Source organism: Sphaeramia orbicularis, chromosome 19 (genome assembly GCF_902148855.1).
Source record: "Sphaeramia orbicularis chromosome 19, fSphaOr1.1, whole genome shotgun sequence".
Taxonomy (NCBI): Eukaryota; Metazoa; Chordata; class Actinopteri; order Kurtiformes; family Apogonidae; genus Sphaeramia; species Sphaeramia orbicularis.
The window spans coordinates 25,016,401-25,035,127 of record NC_043975.1 but is presented as its reverse complement, the minus strand read 5'-3'; the positions used below and the strand labels follow the sequence as shown (position 1 = coordinate 25,035,127).

At 37.4% G+C, this 18,727-nt stretch overlaps 1 protein-coding gene across 30 annotated transcripts in view; it reads right to left on the bottom strand.

Annotated features, from left to right (window-relative positions):
• LOC115439715 (ankyrin-3-like) overlaps positions 1 to 18,727 on the bottom strand; it is a 157,397-nt gene that overhangs the window by 105,418 nt on the left and 33,252 nt on the right. For 10 of the 30 annotated variants that reach the window (XM_030163659.1, XM_030163667.1, XM_030163658.1 and 7 more), the window contains exon 1: positions 14,149 to 14,985. The exons of 1 other annotated variant lie outside the window; for it this stretch is intronic. In XM_030163659.1, coding sequence (XP_030019519.1) covers positions 14,149 to 14,262 — 114 coding nt within the window. In that variant the 5' untranslated portion in view covers positions 14,263 to 14,985. Of the gene's footprint in view, positions 1 to 14,148; positions 14,989 to 18,727 lie in introns of those variants that run through there. 19 more of the 30 variants (XM_030121367.1, XM_030121368.1, XM_030163663.1 and 16 more) reach the window with 6 other exon arrangements.

Here is an 18,727-nt window from a genome sequence, read left to right as displayed (position 1 = left end):
GCATTTTCTATTGTATAATTTAAGAGTATCTGAAAACAAACAGGGTAGATTAAGGTAACCTGTGTGTGTTTTCATGTGAGTGTGTGCTGTCCCGTCTCCGTCTGGCTGTTGGGTTCTGTGATCTGATTGGCTGCTTTGCTACTGCAGTCTCAGTATTCTCACAGCACTTGAGATACAGATGGAGGAGGATAAACACACAGTCAGCTCATCTTTTCTGCACCTCCCTTAGGATGTCATTGCAGTTGGAAGTAGGAGTCTCCAAATATCATCTTTTTATACAATGCACTATTTTTTTTTTAGGTGTAGTTCTGGAATATCTGTATTCTCAGCCTCCTTTAAAAAAACACATTTCAGCAGCAGTGATAAGACACATGCATGGTGCATGAGGAAGCCCTCCCTTTACCTCTTTTTCATTGTCAGCTACAAGCTCTGTCACTCATTAGATTTCCTTGCAGTTGGTTGGCAGAACTATTCTGCTCTCTTCTCATTGGATGACGGTAGTAGACGCCGGCCATCCGCTGCTGCTGGATTACTGACATAGTGCTGATGTAAGGCTCTGTGCGTATATGTGCATATGTATGTGTAAGGTGAGTGAAAAGCAGTGGACACACCAACAAGCCCAAGGGAAAGCAGGGAAACGGACAGAAAGCTTTAAAGTCAGACATCAATCCTATCTACACAGTGTTTTCATGCTTTAAGAAAAGACGACTGACGACATGCCATGATGATCTCAGAGCCAAACACTGAACAAAATACCTAATCAAGTCTGATATAAACTACAATAAATAAGACAGGCATGAAACTACCACTCCTTTTTTAATCTCTCCTGTCAAACACAGAACACTGGTCATGAATAAATGAACATCTGCCCAAGACACACAGGACACAGTGCACCACCAAGCATGTGCAGTGGGTATGTTGGTGCATACAAGCAACCATAATGTCCCTGAATGCCCCTAAATGTACATATCATCACCTTTTATTTTATCATATTATGAACCAGTCGAATAGCATTCAGATTTTGTACCATTTTTCACTTTTATCCTTACATATGATATATTTAATATTTCAAGTTCACATATTTGTGGGGCGAAAGAGTCAGATGAGGAAAGTAAGAGGAAATCTAAGAGACAATACAATAAGGTAAGTTGATTATTATTGTATGAGCACAGCCTTTAGTGTCACAGCTCATAGAGTCCAAAGGCAATTAAGGAATTGCTTTGTAAATCAATATAGCACTTTGGTTGCATGTACAACATCAGCACAGCTATTTCCTCCCTCATGGCCTCTAGCATCCACACAGACCCAGAGCTGAGGCTGCTATTTCAATAGTCTACCCTGTTCATTCATCTTCTATGTGGAGTTTCCTGGTCTTTTTTTGTGGGGATAACTAACCAGTCTTTATCTCACAAATACTGTAAAAATGTAGGTTACTGGTGTTTTCCCTTTAATCCCAGAAGTGCATAAGTGACTTGCCTTAAGTAGGTAAATCTCTTCTCTCGCTGTTGTCTTAGGGAGCTGTCACTGACAAGAAACAGACTAAACGCAGCAGAAATGAGCTCCATGAGAAGGATTTTGAAAAGCTTACTGCTGTTGTGCAACGCCCACAGAATTCCTGATATGAGGCTTCAATGCGTTTAAGCTTTGCGTTTTCAAGAGAAGGGTGCAAAATGTGTGAGGGATGCTATTACAATAGGCACCAGCCTTCAGTCGTGTCTTAATTTTTTAATGTTCAGCTACCTAATCGAGCAACTAAAAATTACATTTTTTTTTAGTATTCAGTTAACTGTGTATAAAATGCTCATTAAAAATCTTTTTTTTTTTTAGCAGTTTTTTAATTTATTTTCATTGTGCATCTCCAGAAGTACAATAAAAAAAAATAAAGAAATTCACATTTTATGATATAAGATTTTGTGACGTACAAAGTAAACCCCCCCCCCCCCCCCCAGAACCAATGGCGACCCCCATACCAACCCAACCTGGATCTCAAAATACGAAAACCACTGATAAAAAACAAATGCACGTATATAGATAAAAGAGAATATAATTTACAGATATAAATAGATGGTGATCAGGATAGTCATAGACAAAAAAAAAAATCTTCATGTTTTAAAACACATTTTCCTAAACTTGCACAGCAGATCATGAGCCAGTTTCACACTTAAAAACATACAAAGAGTGTGTCCAGTCAAAGTACCCATTAAAGCTCTGTGGGTAACAGTCTCAGGTTGTAAATTCAGGACTCCTGCCATAAGTTCACCTTCAAAATGTCCGCTACACCTCAAAACACAGCAGGCTCTAGCGGAAGTCTTCACTTTTTCATTCACACCTTCACAGACTTTTCCTGTCTATGTCGTGACTCTGTGTTGGACTTGTGCCATGGATCAAGGATGTGATACACCACTGACTTTATGACTTTGACCACCAAATCACCAAATGTACAACTGTGAAATGTAAGTCACATCACGTGTATTTATTTTACAATTAAACAGTGCTTAAACATGTTTAACCAGGGCCTAATAGTCAGTCATAATGGAGTTTTGGAAAGGGTGAAAATTTGGAGTAAAACTGAAAATTGTCGAGTTTAAAACGAAATCCCACACAAAACTTGACTGAAATGCCTTAAAGTCTACTGTTTAATCAAATTACAATTTAATAATGTTTTCAAAAGTGTTGATTTAATTTTGTTTTTTAAAGGGATTGTAAATAATAATGACTGAAGAAACAAATGGGCGATGATGGATAATCACTTCATCCACATCTCTTCCGACCCTGACGCAACTATCACTCTGAAACAGGGTCAGTGTTCACTATTAAACACAGCTTTGAGTTTGAAGATGGATTTTGTACAATCTTACACCAAATCTTTAAGTGATCGTTAAACGGAATCATTTCAGAAATTCTTTGGTGACTACATCTCTTCCTAAAAGATGATAATTCACCACTATCCTATTTTAATAATGCACTGAGCAGTTTTTAACCCAATTTAATTAGTTTCAGTAATCTCATTAATTGTTTTCTTTGCTTGATGCAGGACAATAAATGGACCTTTGAAAGTCTGAAAAGTTCCATTTTTCCATATGTCCTCTGAAATGGTTGTTTAAAATATGAGAAGATACTCATCTATTCAGTAATTGCTAACCTATTTGTTTTGTTACACTGAAGCTGGGCCTTTTATTCTCTTTTTGGGTCTAAGTTGTGTATAATCCACTGATTTTAAAAGAAAGTATTCACAACAAATTTTTACACTAAAGACTGTAATTTCTTATGCTCACTTTGACATTTACAGCCACATATATAACTTAAAACACAGATATTTACCGGTAATTGCTGCTATGATTTCAAGTGGGGGGCAGCCGTGGCGCTCCTGGATTAGGTTCGGCTGTCTTCCCCCCTATCTTTTTGTCCAATCGTGGAAAGAGCTCTCCATTGTGAGAATGGACGAGAGCCAATCACATTACAAGCTCTCCATTGTGAGAATGGACAACAGCCAATCACGTTAGGAGATGACAATAGACCAGAGGGCTGGAGAGTGGGGTTGCCAGTTTGATTCCACAGACTGGCAGAAAAAATTGTTGGCTGATGTGCCCTTGAGCAAGGCACTTAACCCCCCATTTGCTCCCTAGGCGCCTGCTACGGCAAGCCCGCTGCTCCTACTGTGTAGTGTGTTCCTACATGTTCTAGAGATGGGTTAAAAGAAGAGGTTGAATTTCAGTGTGTGGTAAAAAAAAAAGTACTATATACTGATAATAGAGGATCTTAATTTAATTTAATTTAATTTAATTTGATTTAATTTAAAAAGTCAACCTAGGCTGCAGTAATCATAACGATCCAAGATTGTAGTGGTATCGTGAATACAGATCACAACCTTGCTGTTAATGCAGTGAAAGCATTTTAACATGAGTGTAATAATTCACTGTGATGACTTCATTATTATACCACTATACAAAAGAGTTATCAGGCTGCAGAAGTGACAAAAAAAATGTGTTGAGTGGAATGAGAAGGCAGCATAGGCTAAACCTCCTGAGATGTGAGCGTACGACTGCTGATTATGTGTGTGTTCGCGCGTGTGTGTGTGTGTGTGTGTGTGTGTGTGTGTGTGTGAATGTCCCAGTTCTTAGTGTCGATCTTCCACTGCAGAGGAAAGAAGAACAGAGCTGCAGGGAAGCGGAGGAAGGCAGGATAAAAGGCCTAACTAACAACATCCTCATCCTCTCTGTCATTCTCTCAGCCCACTCTCCCGTCTCTGCATTACAAGTCAGCGCTCCCACTTCGTCAGTCGCTCTCCTTGATCTAACTCCATCTCCCATCTCTAATTCCTTTCCATTTTAATTTGATTTCATCATGCAGCCTTTGTTTTTTTTCCCCACTTCTCCTACAGTATCTCTTCATTGCAGCCTGTTAGGGGGTGTGTTATGCGGGGTGATGTGGAATACCTCCCCTCAGCATCCCCCCTTGTTTTTCCTATCCACCAATAATGACGCTTGGCAAGCAACGCACCAACCCTCTGTTCCTGCATTTTCTTTACAACCATATAACACATACATTTAAGCTGCTGCTGCTGCAAGGGTGGCATAAAACACACAACATTTAAATACTCTACATGTTATCTCTACAGTCCTTTGGTCACTCCTCGACCTCTTTTATTTCCTTGCTTTTTTTTCCCATCATACCTTCTCTGTCTTCTCTCTACCCCAGTGGTCTTTCCTCTTCTGCTCTATCGTGGAGCCATTCTATAATTCATAATGCTCTCTGCTCAGTTAGGTTACTCATCTCTGACTTTGTCATCTTTGCAAAGTGCTGTCAGATTGTTAGTGTTGGAATGTAGCTCCAGGTTGCGGCTGCTCACACGTATTAGGATGAAGCCTATTTATCTTCACCTTCATGAAACATTATCTTAATGCGACACAAACAAGCTCATTTTCTAACTTGTCACTTTTTGACAGTCTAAGAAGAATGCACAATGGTTGAAGTATTTCAACTCATTCTCACTAATAAGCAGACTACACCTGCAACAATAGACCAAAGGACAAAGAGGAAGTTCGCAGAGTGGAGGAATTGGGCAGAAGCAGGGAAATGAAAGTGAAAAAATTACATTTAACGGGAAACAGCATGATTTCTATTCTACTTTACTGAATGATCACACTAGCTACAATAAAAATGAGAAATGAGAATACTGTAGGCAATATAATGGTCCACAGTGATCTGTTAAATCCACCAGACATTATGTATGTAATCACAAAGTCATTTTCATTGAATATAATATAAAAAGAATGGGACTTTTGATGGAGTTTGTAATGAGGTGTGTTAACTCAGGGTTGGACAATATGATATGTTTCATTTCTACCATAGGAGCAATATCTGAGCAAATCAGATCAAAATGTGATAGTGAGACTAATAATGCCACTAAAGTTACAGTGGTTACCAGACAATTGGACCCTAGTTTATTTTTGTCATGATATTACTCTCATTTGGTGCCTTAAAGCTACAGTTTTGAGTCTTGACTCATGTTTAGGCAGTAATTAAATCAAAGTTAGAGAAGGACAGCACAGCTCATTTAACCTGCTTCTTAACCAAGTTTGCAATTTCAATAACTATATTAATCTTACTATTACTGTTATAGAAAACACATCCCATATCATATCCCCTTACTTCTGGAGAATGATCTAATCGAGGCATCTCTGCAGCAATGGTTTACTTGTGGTATGCTGTCACGCATTTTACTTGTATTAAAAAATGATGTCTATTTGGATACTGCACAGATTCTATTGTATTTCAATTAACTGTTGACCGCTACAAGGACGTAAAGTTAGTTTTAAATTTAAAACACTTCTAAACCTCATTAAAATGTTATGACCTAGAAGATAGATTAAAACAGTCTAAAACAATTAAAACTTTTAAAAAGATGTACAAATTAGCTATTTTTCAAAAATATAGAGCTCAGCATTGTCTAAAGAAATTACTTGTTTAAAAGATTAGGATTAATATCGGTAGTTGAAATAAGGATGTGATTTACCTGAATTAAAATGAAATATGTATACTCTTCTGTTGTATATTTAGCAATGATTACATTTATTTTTTTTTGTTTGTTTTCTTGTGGAAACATTGTGTTAATTGTAAAAAGGGTTAGGCAAAATAAGTCTTTACTTCAGCCTAAACCCTTTCGGTCGCGTTATATATGGAACAATGGATATGCTGTTTTTGTTTGTCGTTTAAAGTATTTAACAACCGAATAAACTACTACTACAACTTATCTGGAAATCTGAAAACAAGGATATCCATGTTTCTTTAGTTCATGCAGAAACACAGTGAACAATGTATTGCAAATAGCCCAGTAAGAACTGTAACACAATAACATTACTGCAGTATTGTAGAGATAACTGCAGTTATTTTGCATGGTAGAGATAATCATTTCCATTCACCTGGATAAAAAAAACAAGACAGATGAAACTAAAACAAATGCCAAATTTCCACCCTCTAACCTCTGTTGCCCCTTTAATTATGTCTCATCATTGTGTCCCATCGCTCCTGCATTTAATGGAATTAAAGAAACTGTTTATCTTCATCTATTGGTGCCTGTCATTGTTAGTAATGTCTTAGTATATTTATTATTTATGTTAAATCTTCCCTGTGCAATTTCCATTTAAAAAGCTGGAAAAGCAAACAGGAACTTAATTTTTAATGTGTTGCATATCCAATGGTATAAGGTGCTTCTGTATTATTAGGCTTATACTATCTGCAAAATATACATACATTGATTGGAACTGTTTGCAGGGATATAGTCAACTACAATTTCATGATCATTCCTGGATGCAAACTGAGAAAAAAAAAGCAGCAATTTCAATTTGCTATAAAAGCTGTCTTACTAATACTGCATGGACATTAAAAAAAAAAAAAAAAAAACACTCTCTCTTTCCTCTTATACTATTATGTTCTTGGTTATTTTTAAGATGTTTGCATGTTTATCCGCTTTAAAAGTCTTATCTTTATCTAAACCCTACCTACCAAATTGTGGCTTGTTTATGAATTCACACAGAAGAAATATTAAGTAAAGAAAAAAAAAAAATAGTACTTAATGATATATGGTCTGGTAAATTGGGGGGACAAAGAGAGATGCTGTAGAGCGAGGAGAATGAACCGACATCAAATGTGAGTCTTGGCTTAAATAAGTGTCAGGGGATTAATGTGACACAATAGCTGGTCACAAGGGACCTATATGTGTGTATGTGTGCGTATGTGCATATACCCCCCCCCAATTCTGACAATCCCAGTAGCAGAAGTGTGGCAGAACAATGCAGCCTTCTGCCAGCTGAGATGCAGAGAGGCAGTCATGAGGGGAGTTCGACAGATGAAGGAAGATAGGACGGGGGGAGCAGAGTGGAGAGAGGAGGAGGAGGAGAAGGAGGAGGCTGCAGATGAAAAAAGCCAGAATCCAGTCCTGACCAAAAATAAACCTCAAAAGAAGCAGCCTTTCCATCCCCCTTGTTAATTCCTCTTGCTGTATAATAACAGACATCTCAGTCCTGCAGTCAACCCTTCTTACATTATATCCCTTCTCACCCTGGTATGAGAACCCCTCTAAAGTAACATGTACATTAGGTTATTAATGTGAAATCCATAGACATAACATTAAAAGTTTTCACATTTGAGAAGCAGGTAAAAGATATTTAATTTTCCTGTTTTTTGTTGTTTTTTTTTCTCTCACTGTTTTAATGTCTGTATATGTGCTGTAACACAAAGGACAGAGTTAGAGGTCAGCTGGAGTGTGGAGTCTAGACAATCACTTAGCAAAGCTCATGTTTCATCTAAAAGTAACGACAAAAGCAATGTTACAAAGGCTAATTATGATAGATATGATAGCTATGATATAAAGAAAAAAAAGAAAGAAAATGCTAATTATGTTTTCATGTTCACAGAATTTGATATAATATTTCTTAATAAAAGATTTCCTCCAAGTAGGACTGGGTGATAAAATGATTATCATGATCACATCGTCAGCAAAAATTAAACAATTAAAAAAAACCTTGCTAGATGCTTCAGTGTTTAGTTGTTTTAATTAATTTTGCAAGGACTGCAGCTCCAGTGAAGTCAAATTGGAAGTATCTTGAAGTATGATACCACTAATGTCTGCTATACTCTAAATCGTAAATGCTCTGTCTGCAATGGATTTACATTTAACCTCTTTAAAAAGTCAATATTGTCCTTGTGTTTTATTTGGACCCTCTGTTCTGTGGTCATTCATCAAATTACTGTTCTATTTATACCATTTTATGGCAAATAGATGGTTTTAACATCTACAGTATAGAACTTAACAGGTGTGTGTGACTGATGCCTTGCTCACATGATCAATCAGACTCAAAGATTTTGTTTATAGAGTACATTTTTTACTGACATCACAACAGGAGTTTTGATTAATAAGTTACATTTTTTATGCATATGTTTATTTCAGGTTAACTATTATACTGTGCTTTTGAAATATGCTTAATTGAAGCCTGTGTCATTGTATTTTTGCCTTATGTGCCTGACGTGCTGATGTGTTGTTCCTGTCTAAATTCTTTGCTGTCTGTATTTACAGAATTACCTTAAGGTTGTTTTAAAGCAAGGGTTAGGTTTTAGCTTAGGTAGAAATAGGGATTGTCTTCATAATTAATTGTACTGTTTGCTTAATGTCTTGGGCCCCCATTCATAAGCTATGGATGGCTTCTGGGATTACCCTTTTACAAAATCATATCTTGCTGTAAATTATAAATACAAGTTGCATACGTATTTTAAATGATTTGCAAATTTTAAAAAAATGTGAACTGAACTGTACTAGTAAACTAATATTTAACATCAGCTCACACACTACCCCTCACTCTCCTGCAGTAAAACCCTTTTGTCCAGATATGGCCACTTCTGGCACCAAAAAACCAGCATGACAGCAGCCAAAAAAAAAACAACAACTCCTGGATGAAGTTCAAAAACTAATGGGTGACATTGTTGTGTCTCTGTAAACTAATTATGTACAGTCTACACAGGGTCAGACCGTAAAGACCAGATCAGTTTAAAATCTGATCTGATACAACCTTTTAGGCAATTGCAAAAGCAACGGAACACTCATCCAATGACCTGACAAAAAAAATAGTAAGCAACGGTGGAAGAAAATACCAACACAGTGGTTACACAACCAAATATTTGACCTGACAGTCCTTTTCTAATGATGGCGTTGACTTGTCTTTAGGATTTGACTTCACTGTTTGACTAAAGTTGACCTGCATAAAAAAAGACTAGGAATAAACACAGGATTTGACCCCAGTGTCAGGTGGCAAATCCACAACCTGTCTACTCGTCCCCAGAACAAATATTAGAAAAGAAGCCAAAAGAGCGGTGTGGTGTTTGGCCTCACACTCTGTTAAACGACAGTCCCTGAGTAAAACACAGAGGTCAAGGCCATTAAATGGAGGTGGGACGGGCTGAGCAGGACTAAACTTTGCTACCTCTAACATTTGGAGCAAGTTAATCATCTGCTGTAGGGTCGTTCTGGAGTCCTGACAGCATCCATGTCTCACTCAAAAACCCAAAAAATCATCTAATCACAAAGACAAGAAAATAAAAACAATAACCAACACTGAACGTTGTAATGACCCCTCGTCCACTCCTGCCTGACACCTATACCCCTGTTGCTCCCTGCTCTCCTACCAGTATCACTATCCCCTTACCTCATCTGTGTTAGCTTCTCCTATTTACCCCCATCCCCGACCATGCACTGACCCCTGAGACCTGAAGAATGTAGGTCAACATTGCTGTCCAAATTTGATGCATCAACGCTGATTTGACCTTGAAAATGAAGGTCAAGATAATAGAGGAAATCTACTCTTTGGAAAGATTGACTTATTACCTACGGCTCAAGGAACATATCTTCATAAAGCGCTGGAGAAAATGGCTGGACTATAAACAAAACAATGCATAACTACTACTGTCTGTCATTTAAATATTTTGTGTTCAACCAGTGACGCCTAGTTTCTGTGTTGTGTTGTCTGTTCATAAAACAAATAAAAAATAAAGTATAAAAAAAAAAAAAAAAAAAGAAAATGAAGGTCAAGGTCGACATCCAAAGAACTCACCCAAGAGCTCAAGTTGAACCAACATACCAAACACTGGAGACTGGATGACTGAAGACTAATTGCATTGATACCAATGTCAAAAAGATACATTTGATGTGTTGGACAGATACACTGATATACAGATGAGCGCTGCGTTTCTGATTGGATTGGTAAAACTTCTTCCAAAGGTGATTATTAATTCTTGAGAGCACAGCTTCACATCATCTGCTCAGTAAAAGTTTGAAGACTTATATCCAGACTTGGTTGGCAGAGGAAAGATAATATAATCACAAAGAAATTAAGTAAATATAGTTAAAAACAACTTCAATAAATTATGACATGAGCCACAGGACAAGTATCATATGAGAATAGTGTTAAATTATGTTTAATATTACGTTTAAACAACTTTTGTTCCTCGAGTAATTTTGTAGACCACCATCACTGATACCAAACCTTCCTGTTTCTTAATAATTTAGTCACTCACTGTTTACTAGCGAGCCAGCCAATCAGTAAAAAGCATGCCTGTAGTCTGTGCTTTAAAAGCATGGCATGTTGTTCTGCTTTTTGGAGCACTAAGAATGTTGTTCAGTCGTAGACGTTTGTTTGGAGCGTAAAGTTAATAGCTTTAATGGCAGCTGCTCACAGTCGGTCTCGATGGTGCTTGTAATGCATGGCTTTTGTTTTTGACTTCCCGCAAGAACCATAAACACACAATACTGAATGGATATGCCGGAATGCCTTATTACATCAGTTTGAGAGCCAGTTGGGAGGGTCTGGTATCAGTCAGCTCATTCTGAATCATCTCATCCTAGTACACTGAGTGAAGGTATGGAGCTACTTAACTAAAGATGAGAGCTCAGAAGGCATCACAATGACATCTGTACTGTCGCTTTAATTAACAGTATCTACTTTATCGACATTGTCTAAGAGTAAAAAGCCGAGCCAGATATGGAGACAGAAATGAGAGTGACAGAGAGAGAGAGAGGAGAGAAGTAAAGTAAGAGCAGGGAAAGAAAATAAAAGTAAATGAGGTGCCATGATCTGGTGGGTGAAAGTAACGAGAGAGGATATTTTTTTGCAATGTGGTGCCAAGAATTGGCCCGGGGCAGACAGTGTTATAGATTTACCTTGAGTGAGACCAAGATAGTTGATACCCTCCTTACAGCGTTACACTACAAACACAGAGAAACTGCTGATGTCACCCAACACTTACAATAGTACTACCGCACATTTCCCTCACTTGTTGCCTAATATGGAAACCATGAATCACTGATGGCACAGGCTCAAATTTCGGTTTGTGGTGTCAAGGTCGAAGCTCTCTCCTTTATTTCTTATCATGCTCATGGTGTTTGGAAGCCAGGATTTTAAAAAGTAACATATTGGATGTTTTTAAATATTGGACAAAATTAATAACAGTAGTGCTACTCTGATAATAGATCAAATGTTAGTCTAAGCCAACCCCGTTTTGACTGGTCAGTGTATGAGACAGACGTTACACAACTGGTTAAATGCTCATAGTGTACACCCATGTGCTGAGGGGAAGTTTATGTTGGAGTCGGTGTTGTCCTGAGACACTGTCGTTTATTAACTCCACCAGTTATCAGTAGGTAATGTTAGTCACTGAAGAATAGGTTAGCATCAGGACCATCTACATAGGAACAGCAGACATTAATCAATTTCCTTCATCTACTGTTTATTAACTGTTGTTTGTTTTCATATCCAACTAATTCTTTAAAGCCCTGGGAGGCAACTTTGTTGTGGTATAGGGCTCTACAAATAAAATTGAAATTATACTTTTCTTTTTTCTTTTGTTCAGACAAGGTATAGTTTTTAGATGTTTCCCACTTGATAGTTTCGACTGTGACTCCAGTCTTTCTGTCAAGCAGCTAACATCTAAAAACTACACCTTGTCTGAACAAAAGAAAAAAGAAAAGTATAATTACGTTGACAGAAGACAAAATGAATGTCATTAGCCTTAAAACTGAATTAAATTGAAAGTAGACAACAGAGTCATGATCTTAAACATGGACTTAGCTAATGTCAACAAATAACCAGCTCAGCAGGTGACTTGAATGTGTGGATTTGTATGTTTTCTGACTGTAATATTGAAATATTGAAATGGCCAAAGGGGTGTTGTAATTGTTTTGTCGTCTGTCCGTCTGTCTGTCTGTCCATTCAACGAGATAATCACATTATCTGAAAAATGCATTGCAATATCTGCACCAAATTTATATTGTGGATGCATCTTGGCATGAAACAGAAGCCTATTGAAAATAGATGACCTTGACCTACTTTTTCAAGGTCAAATGGCCTTGTGCCTTGTGCAGTTCTAATATCGGAGTACTTTCAAATATAAATATGTATGTAATAAGTTTCACACAAAGACAATCTCATCTAAATTATAGGGCAGAAACTTTCAGCAGAATCTTACACTATATTTGGCTGATGGGTATTAAAAGTGTCTAGTACGTTATGTTTTGTTTGGGGTTTTTTTTGTCAGTGCACATCCCCTCTTTGGTGCATTCTTCATGTGATTTGCATAAAAAATAATAACTAGCCTTGTACTTGTCACTGAAGTTATCAATTAATCTTCATCAATATTAAATGTTAATGCATAGTCACATCACGATGACAATGAAAATACAATTCACTGGTCATCACTATTCATTCATTCATTCATTTTCCAAGCTAGTTAATCCATGGGAACCTATCCCATCTACCAGTGGGTGAAGGAAGGGTACACCCTGAACATATCAGCACTTTTGCAACAGCCCTTACTGTCTGTGACCACAAGAAGTCACCTCTCTATCTATTTTGACCTTAATGTTAAATGAGGTCACTGCTATTGATCTGACGTGACAGGTGGCTAACCCTTGAGTAATGATACCCTCAGGCTGGTCACACATAACACACACATGTCAGTATGTACATAAAAAGCAAACACAAATGAGCTGAAGAAATGGTAAACATATGCACCGTCTCTGCACCAATAATCACCCACAAGAGTTAATCAAACACTGTCATTTATATCAATTTGGACTTCAGCTTATGTTGACATTTTCCCAAATAATGATGTCACAACAGCAGTGATAGTTATTGATTTAAAGTCTCACCGATTGATCACCTCATGCATGTTTGTATGTGCTTTAACTTTGTCCTTGCACAATGACGCATGTTCAGCAACACACACAAAAACAACCCACACCTAACTGCAGGGTGTGACTGCTGAAGCCTCTGGTCCAGGACACATTTCTATATTTCTTTCCTGAATTTTACATCCCTTCTTTATATTTAAACTTTTAATACTGACTTATTTTCTATTTTCAGCAGTAGGCGATAAACAGAGGAAGTGTATGGAACATACGGCATGAGGATGTTATTAGAAAGAATATGCTCTCATAAAGTGAAGTTACCGGTGAAATGCAGCAGGGTGATGGAGGACAAGTCACGCACAAATAACATCTTGACGGATACAGCTTAGACAGTGAGAAAATAGTTTTCTTTCTGTTTTTTTAATAAAAAAAAATATAATCTAAGTGTGTTTGATGGTGAGAGACAAAGAAATGATTATTGATTTTTTGGACACGTTTGCATATAGTACAGTTATGTTAGATAAGTGGATTCCTCTTAAATGTTGAATAACTCAGTACTGAAAGTGTACATCACTGTCATATGAATACACACTCACACAGGACATATTATTAGCTACACTCCTGCCAAAAATACCAATCTGTCCTCTATAGCTGAATCCTGTTATCTTTTTTTTTTTTTTTCATTTCATTGCTCTGAGCTCATCTATCTTTCTGTCTTTTCACTTTCCAGCCCCCTAAGAATTCCCAGTGGGACCCTCCTCAACCCAGCTGCATGTGTATATACATGCATGTATGTGTGTGTGTGTGTGTGTGTGTGTGTGTGTGTGTGTGAGGGGGGCTGCATCATGACAAAAGAAAACCTCCTAGACTCAGCTACCGGAGCGGAGCGTCTCAGCCCCCTTTCTCCCTCCTGAGTCAGCCCTGTCCTCTCAATCCTCCATTACTTTCCCCTCTTCCTCCACATCATTGTCTACCTTTTTCTTCACTTCGCGGACACGCTTCCTCGCCTTCTTCTTCTCCTTCTCTTCCTCCGCAGCATTGAGGTTCTCGTCCGCCTTCTTCTTCAGCTGCGAGGCGGCATGCGCCATGCTGCTCCAGTCCAATTAATCCTCACAGGTGGGAACGGGACACAAGGAGGAACAGAGGGATGAATGGAGGAATGAAGCGTGGACCCCAAGTCTTCTCTTAGCCTTTTGATTTTCTCTGCTGCTAATTATCTTTTTATTCCTCCTGTCCTCTGCAGTGCCTTTGTCAGAGAAGGGGCACTCACAGGTGTGTTGGAGACTGAGTAATCAGGATGGTCCTCTCCTTTCTTCAGGATCCCTCCCTTGTTTCGTCTCCCTTGGTAGCTATCCACTCACAGTAGATGCAAAGGTCCAGCTTGGGGCAGGAGTGAGGCAGGACATGCTTCTCTGATTTAACTTCCTCAAGATCCACCTCTGAGAGCTGCTCCTTTCACTGCTCACAGCTCAGAGTGCAAAATAATTACCAATCATGAGATACAAAAACACAGAATTTCCTTTACGTTGCTTTGAACTTGCAAGCATTCGCAAGATCCATAGTCATTAAAAATGTTCTCCTAAGAAAGAATGTATATAAAAAAGAAGACTAATAGAGCTCCAGGGTTTGAAGTCCAAGAAGGGGCTCAAGCTCCAGCCCCTAGACCAGAAAAGTGCTCTGTCGTCTGGGAAAATAGACCAGTCCTGATGCCTGTTTGACTGGTTCTGTGAACCCTTCGCTTGCACCTGAGCTCTGAGCCATCCTCTACATACACCCACAGACACACACACACACACACACTATATCTGCGATGTCTCACCGGGACATATGAACAGGAGGGAAATGACAGAGGAAAGGAGGCTGAGAGAGGAGGAGGAGGAGGGAGGGAGGGAGAGAGGGGGTGAGAAAAAGGGGTGGGGGCTACTGAGACAGAGAGAGGTAAGAAGACAAGAGAGAGAGGGAGCAGCTGGGACAGCAAAAAAAGCAAGAGGGAGTATGGATGGATGAATACCTCTGCTTACCACCAGCTGGCTATGCCTGAGAGACAAAGAGAGAGGAAGAGCACCATAGTTTACAAAGAGGATGATACTTGTGCATATAATGACTTACACACTCAACGTGCAGCACAGCACAGTGAGCACAAGTGTACAGCCATGATGCTCCTATAGAAAACTTCTGTCACTCCACCATCATTATTTTGTCTCCCTTTCTCAGGGCTTTGCTATGACATACTGTAAAACCTGAAAACCAAAACCAGATTTTTCTTCTGTTTTTGTGTGACCAGGGCTATTTTTAATTCCCATCCCACCTGGCACCATGAGTACTACATGCTGTCTTCCAGTATTTCCATGGATATAATTAAGAAATAACTGTTTTTGTAAGGATTTTGCAAGCATTTTTGTGTAATAAATCATGCATATCCCCTTGATTACTAACATGTGGGAAGTACTTGTGAGATAAAATTTGTGCATGCATTTTTATTTTTTGTCTTTCTGGACTAAAATGTTAATGAAGCAGAATGGATGCACTGTACACAGCACCCATACACTGCTGCAAGTAAAAAATATTATATATCAAGAACCACTGGTATGTTCCCCTGAATTACAATACATGCACATGCATGCTGCTGTGCATTAAACAATCAATTATTTAAGTGCTAATATATAATTAACGACAAACTGATTTCTTCAGTTATGGGAGAGTCTCCTCAAGAATTTGGTGCATTTAGCTACTCCCAAACAATGGTACACATCATCTATATGTTAATGAGAAGCTTAAAATTATGCCCTTTTTCCTCCTTAAAATAAATGTTGACCCAAAAAATGCTATTATAATATTTATGCTGTTTATTTATATCAAAAACACCATAACATACAGCTCACAGTAAATGTGTATATTCAGATGCTATATTTATGCTTGCTTCTCCTCATATTTTCATGTCTCATGTTGTATTTGGGATGAGCTCATGTCGGTAGACTGCAGCCTTTGAATATTAACAACACAGGAGAGGGGTTTGGACTCCATCCTGTGACACGGGCATGTGACAGCAGTCTGGGCTTACTATTGGCTATCTGGGATGAGAGAAAGCAGTAATTGGCTAAATGGAAAGATGGGGTCCTACCCACGATCGACAATAACAAAGAGGAGGAGAGGAGTGGAGATGATGTCAAAATGAAGACAAAAAGCAACGTACAGATATGAGCATTACCTCTAGTTTCATCTGTCTGAAGCTCCAAAAATAAATTAGTTTTTAGGATTTTTTTGAAGAGGTGACAATAGTCAAAAGTCTTGTATTTGATTGAGCAAGGATGGGTTTACGAGTGACATTGCATGGAATGTGATCAAGCAGTATATGTACTCTTTGTATATGTTCAGCCAAATCTTTAGCTCTAGAAGTTTTCCTCTGATAATTAATACAAACAAAAAAAAATGAATACTTTAAATGCTACTACCTTCTGCCTTCAAACACTATAGTAACGGTTTTAATTTCATTAGACCTCCAACAATTATTCCAACAATAACTAATTATTTGCCTTGTTGTCGACTATTATTTACTATTTAATAAGGGATTTTCTGATCCATGACTACAGCTTCTTAAATGTGAATATTTTCTGGTTTCCTCCTCCTCTGTGACAGTTAACTGATGATCCTTGGGCTGTGGGCTGAATCAGGCATTTGACGACATTTTGACAATCACCTTGGGCTTTCAGAAACCTTTTTTTTTTTTTTTAACCATTTCTCGACAATCTACAGCTGAAAAGATTCATCACTTAATCAAAGTAATCAGCTGATCAATCATCAATGAAAATAATCACTATTCAAACTTCTAACTGTTCAGGGACCACAGATTTCACAGATTTGGATGCTGACATTTAAAATAACCTGGCGCATAGCTGATACTAATAACGATGTTGTATTCCTTTGTTTGGCTCCTTTGTTGGAGACTGAGAAAAAATCACTATGGTAAAATCCAGGATGGTAAAATCTTAACCCTTTCATGCATGAATTATGACAGCCTTAATCAAGATTGTTTTTTTCCTGGGTGTTTTTATTCCTCTAGGCATTAAAAAAAAACAATGTGATTGGAATATTTTTTATGAACCTATTTTTCATGGAGTTGCAAAAATGTCCACTCAGCTGGACACCATGCATTTAATTTTTGAAGCAAAGAAACGTATTTACTGATATACTGTGTGAAAACTATGAAATGAAAATATTTTTAATGTAGCTAATCTGATGTTTTATCACATTTTAATATACTCTAATTGTAGTCATTACTCACTTCATGGAGATAAAAAGGTTTTTTTTTTTGGCATATTGTTTAAAAAAAAAGGTTAATTACAGTCTATTAACAATAACAAGTGATTGATTTAGACTCAAACATGTTACTGCAGATCAAGTTTATGAAGAACAGCGAAGTTATAGTAATGGTATGAATGTTAGTGTATGGGATGGTGCATAAGTGTCCACTGTGTTGGCTGATATGGAACTAAAACAACTAAATCCATGAAGAGAACAGCTGTAGAAAAACTGTCCACTGAAGTGACCAGTATGCATGAAAGCATTAAAAAGAAGTTGAAAACAGGCACTGCTACATCAATAATGTAGCATTTCTATACAATAAAAACATACATAATGTCTATATTACAATTATTTGTAATAATTATGAATATTTTACATAATCATGAGAAGTGTCTCTATTCTCCTGAATCAAAATAATTGGGTGAAACTAAGAGAAATGACATATTTAATCTTTATTTCATGTTTTCCATCATTTACCTGGTGCTCTTTCAATGGCATCACCTCATTTCAATGAGAGTTCAACAACAACTATCATCATAGCAGGTTATTTTAACTTTGTGTTTTACTGTTGCTGAATATTATAGGCTAGTAATGGGTTTTGTACACTTAAGCCAGGGGTGTCAAACTCATTTTGGTTCAGGGGCCATATTTAGCCCAATTTGATCTCAAGCGGGCCAGACCAGTTAAATAATGACTTAATAACCTATAAATTATGACAAATCCAAGTTTTTCTTTTTGCTTTAGTACAAAAAACCCCCAATTAAATTATGAAAATATTTACATTTTACAAAAAGATACGAATAACCTGAAAAAACAGAAATTTCATTTGAAAAATTTGCAATTTTAACAAAATCATACCTCGACTTATTATTTATACATGTACATTACACACAATGTTACATAAACATTTGGTAACAGGCAGAATATTGCTAAAATTTTGGAGTTTGGAACTAAAATTTGAACAATTTCTACAATATTCCATCTCTTATTATTAACACAACTACAGATCACAGTGGATCCATAAATGCACAAAACATTTAGTAACAGGCAGAATACTGTTAAAATTGCACATTTTGGGTTGTTCATCTTTGTTTTTATTTATGTATTTATTTGCATTTTGTTGTGAAAGAATAGTTTTGTAAATGTAAATAGTTTCACAGTGTAATGTTATTTTTTTCACTTGAATTTTTTTCCACATAATTTTTCACAAAGAAAATTTGTAGTTGTCATTATTTATGGGTTATTGTGTTA